The 10,000-nt window shown below is 49.6% G+C and overlaps 5 protein-coding genes across 6 annotated transcripts in view; all 5 read right to left on the minus strand.

Annotated features, from left to right (window-relative positions):
- Positions 1-10,000, minus strand: part of LOC136836657 (UDP-glucose 4-epimerase-like) — a 223,921-nt gene that overhangs the window by 173,670 nt on the left and 40,251 nt on the right. The gene's annotated exons all lie outside the window — the stretch shown is intronic.
- Positions 151-1,146, minus strand: LOC136836186 (collagen, type I, alpha 1b-like). The gene has a single exon (XM_067100185.1). It carries the CDS (start codon positions 1,144-1,146, stop codon positions 151-153), a length of 996 nt encoding a protein of 331 aa, XP_066956286.1.
- LOC136836187 (pulmonary surfactant-associated protein D-like) lies at positions 2,352-2,747 on the minus strand. The gene has a single exon (XM_067100186.1). It carries the CDS (start codon positions 2,745-2,747, stop codon positions 2,352-2,354), a length of 396 nt encoding a protein of 131 aa, XP_066956287.1.
- On the minus strand, positions 3,072-5,548 carry LOC136836188 (collagen alpha-1(VIII) chain-like). The gene is made up of 2 exons (XM_067100188.1): positions 5,369-5,548; positions 3,072-3,308 (listed from the first exon to the last, which is right to left on the minus strand). The coding sequence occupies exons 1-2, from the start codon at positions 5,546-5,548 to the stop codon at positions 3,072-3,074; spliced, it is 417 nt and encodes a 138-aa protein (XP_066956289.1).
- Positions 8,603-10,000, minus strand: part of LOC136836189 (collagen alpha-1(II) chain-like) — a 3,972-nt gene continuing 2,574 nt past the window's right edge. The window contains exons 2-3 of the mRNA XM_067100189.1: positions 9,233-9,986; positions 8,603-9,139 (exon numbers count right to left, since the gene is read on the minus strand). Of these exons, the coding sequence (XP_066956290.1) occupies positions 8,603-9,139; positions 9,233-9,986 (1,291 nt within the window). The remainder of the gene's footprint in view (positions 9,140-9,232; positions 9,987-10,000) is intronic.

Below are 10,000 nucleotides of genomic sequence, written 5' to 3' on the forward strand. Positions count from 1 at the left end.
CAGGAGATTCCTCTTCAACCTCAAAACACACCCCTCCAGGAGATTCCTGTTCACCCTCAAAACCACCCCTCCAGAAGCTTCCTTATAGTCCTCAAAACCCACCCCTCCAGGAGCTTCTTTATAATCCTCAAAACCCATCCCTCTACTATCTTACACTTCACCCTCAAAACCCACCCCTCCAGGAGCTTCCTTATAATCCTCAAAACACACCCCTCCAGGAGCTTCCATATACTCCTCAAAACACACCCCTCCAGAAGCTTCCTTCTTACGCTCAAAACCCACCCCTCCAGCATCTTCCTTGTCATCCTCAAAACCCATCCCTCCAGTAACTTCCACTTCACACTCAAAACCCACCCCTCCAGGAGCTTCCTTATAATCCTCAAAACAAACCCCTCCAGGAGCTTCCTTCTTACCCTCAAAACCCACCCCTCCAGCATCTTCCTTGTCACCCTCAAAAACCACCCCTCCAGGAGCTCTCTGTTCACCCTCAAAACCCATCCCTCCAGCATCTTCCTTGTCACCCTCAAAAACCACCCCTCCAGGAGCTCCCTGTTCACCCTCAAAGCCCACCCCACCAGGAACTTCCTTATAATTCTCAAAACCCATCCCTCCAGGAGCTTCCACTTCACCCTCAAAACCCACACCTCCAGGAGCTTCATGCTCACCCTCAAAACCCACCCCTCCAGAAACTTCATTGTCGTCCTTAAAACCCACCCCACCAGGAGCTTCCTGTTCACCCTCAGAACAGATCCTTCCACTAGCTTCCACTTCAACCTTAAAACCCACCCCTCCAGTAACTTCCTTATAATCCTCAAAACACACCCCTCCAGGAGCTTCCTTCTTACCCTCAAAAACCACCCCTCCAGCATCTTCCTTGTCACCCTCAAAACCCACCCCTCCAGGAGCTCCCTGTTCACCCTCAAAACCCACCCCTCTAGGAGCTTCCTGATAATCCTCAAAACCCATCCCTCCAGGAGCTTCCAATTCACCCTCAAAACCCATCCCTCCAGGAGCTTCATGCTCACCATAATAACCCACCCCTCCAGGAGCTTCATTGTCGCCCTCAAAACCCATCCCTCCAGGAGCTTCATGCTCACCCTCATAACCCACCCTCCAGGAAACTTCATTGTCGCCCTCAAAACCCATCCTTCCAGGAGCTTTCTTCACCCTCAAACAGACCCTTCCAATATCTTCCACTTCACCCACAATCCCACCCCTCCAGGAGCATCCTTATAATCCTCAAAACACACCCCTCCAGGAGCTCCCTGTTCACCTTCAAAACCCACCACTCCAGGAGAATCCTTATAATCCTCAAAACCCACCCCTCCAGGAGCTCCCTGTTCACCCTCAAAACCCACCCCTCCAAGAGCTTCCTTATAATCCTCAAAACCCATCCCTCCTGTAGCTTCTACTTCACCCTCAAAACCCACCCCTCCAGGAGCTTTATGCACACCCTCAAAACCCACCCATCAAGGAACTTCCTTGTCGCCCTCAAAACCCACCCCACCAGGTGCTTCCTGTTCACCCTCAAAACCCATCCCTCTGGTAGCATCCACTTCACCCTCAAAACCCACCCTTCTAGGAGCTTCCTTATAATCCTCAAAACCCATCCCTCCACTATCTTCCTCTTCACCTCAAAACCCACCACGCCAGGAGCTTCCTTATAATCCTCAAAACACACCCCTCCAGGAGCTTCCCTTTAATCCTCAAAACACACCCCTCCAGGAGTTTCTTTATAATCTGCAAAACACACCATCCAGGAGCTTCCTGTTCACTTTCAAAACCCACCACTCCAGGAGCTTCCTTATAATCGTCAAAACCCACCCCTCCAGGAGCTCCCTTTTCACCCTTAAAACCCATCCCTCCAGGAGCTTCCTTTTCACCCTCAAAACCCACCCCTCCAGGAGCTTCCTTTTCACCCACAAAACCCACCCCTCCAGGAGCTTCCTTATAATCCTCAAAACCCACCCCTCCAGGTGCTTGATGCTCACCCCCAAAACCCACCCCTCCAGGAGCTTCCTGTTCACTCTCAAAACTCACCCCACCAGGAGCTTCCTGTTCACCCTCAAAACCCATCCCTCCAGTAGCTTCCACTTCACCCTCAAAACCCACCCCTCCAGGAGCTTCCTGTTCACACTCAAAACCCACTCCTCCAGGAGCTTCCTTATAATCCTCAAAACCCATCCCTCCAGGAGCTTCCTTATAATCCTCAAAACCCACCGCTCCAAGAGCTTCATTATAATCCTCAAAACTCACCCCTCCAGGAGCTTTCACTTCACCCTCATAACCCACCCCTTACCTCCAGGAGCTCCCTTGTCACCCTCAAATCCCACCCCTCCAGTAGCTTCCATTTAACCTTCAAAACCCACCCCTACAGGACTTTCCATTTCACCCTCAAAACTCATCCCTCCAGGAACTTTTATTTCACCTTCAAAACCCACCCCTACAGCAGCTTTCATTTCACCCTCAAAAACCACCCCTCCAAGAGCTTCCTTATAATCCTCAAAATCCACCCCTCCAGGAGCATTCATTTCACCCGCAAACCCCACCCCTCCAAGAGCTTTCATTTCACCTTCAAAAACCACCCCTCCCGGAGCTTTCTTATAATCCTCATAACCCATCCCTCCAAGAGATTTTATTTCACCCTCAAAACCCACTCCTCCAGGAGCTTCCACTTCACCCTCATAACCCACCTCTCCAGGAGCTCCTTTGTCACCCTCAAAACCCAGCCCTCCAGTAGCTTCCATTTAACCATCAAAACCCAGCCCTCCATGAGCTTCCATTTCACCCTCAAAACCCATCCCTAAAGGAACTTCAATTTCAGCCTCAAAACATATATACCCCTCCAGGAGCTTCCATTTCTCCCTCAATACCCTCCCCTACAGGAGCTTCCTTATAGTCCTCAAAACCCACCTCTCCAAGAACTTTCATTTCACCCTCAAAAACCACCCCTCCAGGAACTTCCTTATAGTCCTCAAAACCCACCCCTCTAGGAGCTTTCATTTCACCCTTAAAAACCACCCCTACAGGAACTTCCTTATAATCCTCAAAACCCACCCTTCCAGGAACTTTCATTTCACCCTCAAAACCCACCCCCCAGGAACTTCCTTATTATCCTCAAAACCCACCCCTCCAGGAGCTTTCATTTCACCCTCAAAAACCACCCCTCCAGGAACTTCCCCATAATCCTCAAAACCCACTCCTCGAGGAGCTCCTATTTCACCCTCACAACGCATCTCTCCAGGACCTTCCATTTCACCCTCAAAATCCAACCCTCCAGGAACTTCCTTATAGTCCTCAAAACCCACCTCTCCAGGAGCTTACATTTCACCCTCAAAAACCATCCCTCCAGGAACTTCCTTATAATCTTCAAAACCCACCCCTCCAGGAGCTTTCATTTCACCCTCAAAAACCACCCCCCAGGAACTTCCTTATAATCCTCAAAACCCACCCATAGTTCCTTGTTAGGTGAGTCGATAGAGTTGTGGACTAGCACTCGCTAGGCCCGAGTTCGAGTCTTGGGCCTTCTAATGAAGAATTAGAGGAATTTATTTCTGGTTATAGAAATTCACTTCTCACTATAATGTGGTTCGAATTCCACAATAAGCTGTAGGTCCAATTACTAAGTAACCAATTGGTTCTTAGCTACATAAAATGAGTCTAATCCTTCGGGCCAGCACAAGGAGAGCTGTTAATCAGCTAAGTGGTCTGGTAAAACTAAGGTATACTTACTTTTTTTTCAAAACTCAACCCTCCAGGAGCTCCCGTTTCACCCTCAAAACCCACCTCTCCAGGAGCTTTCATTTCACCCTCAAAAACCACCCCTACAGTAACTTCCTCATAATCCTCAAACCCACCCCTCCAGGAGCTCCCATTTCACCCTCAAAACCCACCTCTCCAGGAGCTCTCATTTCACCCTCAAAAACCACCCCTACAGGAACTTCCTTATAAACCTCTAAACCCACCCCTCCAGGAGCTTTCATTTCACCCTTAAAACCATCCCCCCAGAACTTCATTATAATCCTAAAAACCACACCTCTCCAGGAGCTTCTATTTCACCCTCAAAACCACCTCTCCAGGAACTTCCTCATAATCCTCAAAACCCACCCCTCCAGGAGCTTTCATTTCACCCTCAAAAACCACCCCTCCAGGAACTTCCTTATAATCCTCAAAACCCAGCCCTCCCGGAGCTCATATTTCACCCTCAAAACACACCCCTCCAGGAGCTTTTATTTCACCTTCATAAACCAACCCTCCAGCAGCTTCCTTATAATCCCCAAAACCCACCCATACAGGAACAATTTCAGCCTCAAAACTCACCCCTCCAGGAGATTCCATTTCTCCCTCAAAACTCATCCCTACAGGGCCTTCAATTTCACCCTCAAAACTCACCCCTCCAGGAGCTTTTATTTCACCCTCAAAACCCACCCTCCAGGAGCTTTCATTTCACCCTTAACACCCACCCCCCACCAGCTTTTATTTCACCCTCAAAACCCAACACTCCAGGAGCTTACATGTCACCCTCAAAACCCACCCTTCCAGGAGCTTCCTTATCATCCTCAAAGCACCCACCCCCACACTGAGGTCCAATTTCACCCTCAAAACCCACCGCTCTAGGAGCTTACATTTCACCCAAAAACCCACCACTCCAGGAGCATCCATTATACCCTCTAAACCCACCCCTCCAGCAGCTTCCTTATCACCCTCAAAACCCACTCCCCCTCCTCCGAGAGGTCCAATTTCACACTCAAAACCCACCACGCCAGGAGCTTACATTTCACCCAAAAACCTACAGCTCCAGAGCATCCATTTCACCATCAAAACCCACCCCTCCAGGAGCTTCCTTATCACCCTCAAAACCTACCCCTTCGGGTTGTCCAATTTCTCCCTCAAAACCCACCACTCCAGGAACTCACATTTCACCCAAAAACCCACCACTCCAGGAGCATCCACTTCACCCTCAAAACCCACCACTCAAGGAGCTTCCTTATCACCCTCAAAACCCACCCCCGGGAGGTCCAATTTCACCCTCAAAACCCACCAATCCAGCAGCTTACATTTCGCCCAAAAACTCACCAATCCTGGAGCATCCATTTCACCCTCAAAACCCACCCCTCCAGGAGCTTCCTTATCACCCTCAAAACCCACCCATCCACAAGCTTCTATTTAACCCTCAAACCCAACCCCCTCCAGGAGCTTCCTTTTCACCCTCAAACCCCACCCAACGACAAGCTTCTATTTAACCCTCAAAACCCACCCCTCCAGCAGCATCCTTATCACCCTCAAAACCGACCCCTCTAGGAGCTTCTCTATCACCCTCAAACAATCCCCGCCCCCCGAGAGGTCCAATTTATCCCTCAAAACCCACCCCTCCAGGAGCTTTCTTATCACCCTCAAAACCCACCCCTCCAGGAGCTTTCTTATCACCCTCAAAACCCACCCCTCCAGGAGCTTCCATCTCGCCTTCAAAACCCGCCCCTGCAGGAGCTTTCATTTCACCCTCAAAACCCACGTCTCCAGGAGCTTCCATTTCGCCCTCAAAACCCATCCCTCCAGAAGCTTCCTTTTCACCATCAAAACACACCCCACCAGCAGCTTATTTTTCATCCTCAAAACCCACCCCCTCCAGGAACTTCCTCTTCACCCTCAAGGCCCACCCATCCAAGGGTTTCGATTTTACCCACAAAACCCACCTCTCTAGAAGCTTCCATTTCACCCTCAAAACCCACCCCTCCAAAAGCTTCCTTTTCACCACCAAAGCACACCCCCTCCAGGAGCTTACTTTTCACCTACAAAACCCACCCCTCCAGGAGCTTTCATTTCACTCTCAAAAACAACCCCTCCTGGAACTTCCTTATAATCCTCAAACCCACCCTCCACGAGCTTTCATTTCACCCTCAAAACCACCCCTCCAGGAACTTCCTTATAATCCTCAAAACCCACCTCTCCAAGAGCTCATATTTCACCCTCAAAACCCACCTCTCCAGGAGCTTTCATTTCACCCTCAAAAACCACCTCTCCAGCAGCTTCTTTACCATCCCTAAACCCACCACTCCAGGAGCTTCCTTATCACCCTCAAACCCATCCCCCCCGAGAGGTCCAATTTCACCCTCAAAACCCACCGCTCTGGGAGCTTACATTTCACCCAAACCCATCACTCCAGGAGCATCCATTTTACCCTCAAAACCCACACCTCCAGCAGCTTCCTTATCACCCTCAAAACCCAACCCCCTCGCCCAGAGGTCCAATTTCACACTCAAAACCCACCATCCCAGCAGCTTACATTTCACCCAAAAACCCACAGTCCAGAGCATCCATTTCACCCTCAAAACTCACCCCTCCAAGAGCTTCCCTATCACCCTCAAAACCACCCCTCTAGGAGCTCCCTATCACCCTCAAACACCACCGCCATCCCTGAGAGGTCCAATTAATCCCTCAAAATCCACCCCTCCAAGAGCTTTCTTATCACCCTCAAAACCCACCCCTCCAGGAACCTCCATTTCATCCTCAAAACCCACCCCTTCATGAGCTTCCATTTCACCATCAAAACCCACCTCTCTAAAAGCTTCCATTTCACACTCAAAACGCATCCCTCCAGAAGCTTCCTTTTCACCATCAAAACACACCCCACCAGCAACTTACTTTTCATCCCCAAAACCCACCCCCTCCAGGAACTTCCTTTTCACCCTCAAGGCCCACCCATCCAAGAGTTTCCATTTCACCCACAAAACCCACCTCTCCAGGAGCTTCCATTTCTCCCTCTAAACCCACCCCTCCAGAAGCCTTCTTTTCACCACCAAAACACACCCCTCCAGGAGCTTACATCACCCACAAACCCCCTCCAGGAGCTTTCATTTCACCCTCAAAATCACCCTCCAAGAACTTCCTTATAATCCTCAAAACAAACCCTTCCAGGATCTCATATTTCACCCTCAAAACCCACCCCTCAGGAGCTTTCATTTCACCTTCAACAACCACACCTCCAGCAGCTTCCTTATAATCCCCAAAACCCACCCCACCGGGAACTTCAATTTCAGCCTCAAAACTCACCCCTCCAGGAGCTTCCATTTCTCCCTCAAAACTCACCTCTACAGGAATTTCAATTTCACCCTCAAAACTCACCCCTCCAGGAGCTTTTATTCACCCTCAAAACCCACCCTCCAAAAGCTTTCACATCACACTCAAAACCCACCCCTCCAAGAGCTTTTATTTCACCCTTAAAACCCAACACTCCAGGTGCTTACATTTCACCCTCAAAACCCACACCTCCAGGAGCTTCCTTATCATCCTCAAACCCGGCCCCCAGGTCCAATTTCACCCTCAAAACCAACCGCTCTAGGAGCTTACATTTCACCAAAAAATCCACCGCTACAGTAGCATCCATTTTACCCTCAAAACTCACCCCTCCGACAGCTTCCTTATTACCCTCAAAACCCACCCCTCCCCAAGAGGTCCAATTTCACACTCAAAACCCACCACCACAGCAGCTTACATTTCACCCAAAAACCCACAGCTGCAGAGCATCCATTTCACCCTCAAAACCCACCCCACCAGGAGCTTCCTTATCACCCTCAAAACCCACCCCTTGGGAGGTCCAATTTCACCCTCAAAACCCACCACTCCAGGAGCTCACATTTCTTCCTCAAAACCCACCACTCCAGGAGCTCACATTTCACCCAAAAACTCACCATTCCAGGAGCAACCACTTCACCCTCAAAACCCACCCTCCAGAGCTTCCTTATCACCATCAAAACCCACCCCCCCGGGAGGTCCAATTTCACCCTCAAAACCCACCACTCCAGCAGCTTACATTTCACCCAAAACCATACCACTCCAGCAGCTTACATTTCACCCAAAAACCCACCACTTCTGGAGCATCAATTTCACCCTCAAAACCCACCACTCCTGGAGCATCCATTTCACCCTCAAAACCCACCCTTCCAGGAGCTTCCTTATTACCCTCAAAACCCACCCATCCACAAGCTTCTATTAACCCTCAAAACCCACCCCTCCAGGAGCTTCCTTATCACCCTCAAAACCAACCCCTCTAGGAGCTACCCAATCACCCTCAAACCCCATGCCCCCCGGTCCATGGAAACAGATAGAAGGAATTATCGAAAACATCATGGAGCTAAAAATATCAGAAAGAGCAAACAGAGGTAGATTAATAGTGCCCAAAACTATACCAGGAAAACTAAGGAAAGCACACAGGACATCAATCCACCGCGCATCAGCATTGATAATGCAGCGTCTGTTCAATACGCTACCAGCTCATCTGAGAAACATATCAGGAGTGTGCATAAATGTGTTTAAGAATAAGCTCGACAAATATTTAAGATGCATCCCAGACCATCCAAGACTGGAAGATGCAAAATATACCGGAAGATGCATTAGCAATTCTCTGGTAGACATCAGAGGTGCCTCACACTGAGGACCTGGGGCAACCCGAACGAACTGTAAGGTCTGTAAGGTAAGGTCTAAGGTAAGGTCACCCTCAAAACTCACCCCTCCAGGAGTTTTCTTATCACCCTCAAAACCCATCCCTCCAAAAGCTTCCTTGTCACCATCAAAACACACCCCACCAGCAGCTTAATTTTCATCCTCAAAACCCACCCCCTCCAGAAACTTCCTTTTCACCCTCAAGGCTCGCCCATCCAAGAGTTTCCATTTCACCCACAAAACCCACCCCTCCAGGAGCTTTCATTTCACCCTCAAAACCCACCCCTCCAGAACCTTCCTTTTCACCACCAAAACACACCCCTCCAGAAGCTTGCATTTCACCACCAAAATCCACTCCTCCAGGAGTTTCCATTTTACCCTCAAAAACCCACCCCTCCAGGAGCTTAGATTTTTCACCCTCAAAACCCACCCCTCCAAGAGCTTCCTTTTCACTCTCCAAACCCACCACTCCAGGAGTTTCCTTTTCACCCTTAAAACTCACCCCTCCAAGAGTTTCCTTTTCTCTCTCAAAACCCACCACTCCAGGAGCTTCCTTTAACCCCTCAAAACCCACCACTCCAGGAGCTTCATTTTCAGATTCAAAACCCACTACTCCAGGAGATTCCTTTTCATCCTCAAAACTCACCCCTTCAAGAGCTTCCTTTTCACCCCCCAAAACCCACCCCTCCAAGAACTTCCTCTTCACCCTCAAAAACCCATCACTCCAGGAGCTGCCTTTTCACCCTCAAAAAACCACCACTCCAGAAGCTTCATTTTCACCCTCAAAACCCACTACTCCAGGAGCTTCCTTTTCACCTTCAAAACCCACCACTCCAGGAGCTTCCTTTTCACCCTCAAAACCCATCACTCCAGCTGCTTCCTTTGCACCCTCAAAACCCACCACTCCAGGAGCTTCCTTTTCACCCTCAAAACCCATCACTCCAGGAGCTTCCTTTTCACCCTCAAAACCCACCACTCCAAGAGCTTCCTTTTCACCCCCAAAACCCACCACTCCAAGAGCTTCTTCTTCCTCCTCAAAACCCACCATTCCAGGAGCTTCCTTTTCACCCTCAAAACCTACTACTCCAGGAGCTTTCTTTTCACCCTCAAAACCCATCACTCCAGGGGCTTCCTTTTCACCCTCAAAACCCACCACTCCAGGAGCTTCCTTTTCACCCTCAAAACCCACCACTCCAGGACCTTCTTTTTCATCCTCAAAACCCACCACTCTAAGAGCTTCCTTTTCACCCCCAAAACCCGCCACTCCAGGAGCTTCTTTTTCATCCTCAAAACCCACCCCTCCAGGAGCTTCCTTTTCACTCTCAAAACCCACCACTCCAGGAGCTTCCTTTTCACCCTCAAAATCCATCACTCCAGGGGCTTCCTTTTCAACCTCAAAACCCACTACTCCAGGAGCTTCCTTTTCACCCTCGAAACCCACCATTCCAGGAGCTTCCTTTTCACCCTTAAAACCCACCACTTCAGGAGTTTCCTTTTCACCCCCAAAACCATCTCTTGACAAAACCTCCAGAGGCAATACATCTCTGCTAGTTATCGAGAC

Source organism: Macrobrachium rosenbergii, chromosome 56 (genome assembly GCF_040412425.1).
Source record: "Macrobrachium rosenbergii isolate ZJJX-2024 chromosome 56, ASM4041242v1, whole genome shotgun sequence".
Taxonomy (NCBI): Eukaryota; Metazoa; Arthropoda; class Malacostraca; order Decapoda; family Palaemonidae; genus Macrobrachium; species Macrobrachium rosenbergii.

Excerpts from the sequence above, each read along its gene's own strand:
- LOC136836186 (XM_067100185.1), bottom strand. The coding sequence starts at position 1,146 with ATGGGTTTTGAGGGCGACAATGAAGTTTCCTGGAGGGTGGGTTATGAG.
- LOC136836188 (XM_067100188.1), bottom strand. The coding sequence starts at position 5,548 with ATGGGTTTTGAGGGCGAAATGGAAGCTCCTGGAGACGTGGGTTTTGAG. Across the intron at positions 3,309-5,368 it reads ATAAGAAAGCTCCTGGAGGG|GTGGGTTTTGAGGACTATAA; the intron begins GTGGGTTTTGAG and ends GCTCCTGGAGAG.
- LOC136836187 (XM_067100186.1), bottom strand. The coding sequence starts at position 2,747 with ATGGAAGCTACTGGAGGGCTGGGTTTTGAGGGTGACAAAGGAGCTCCT.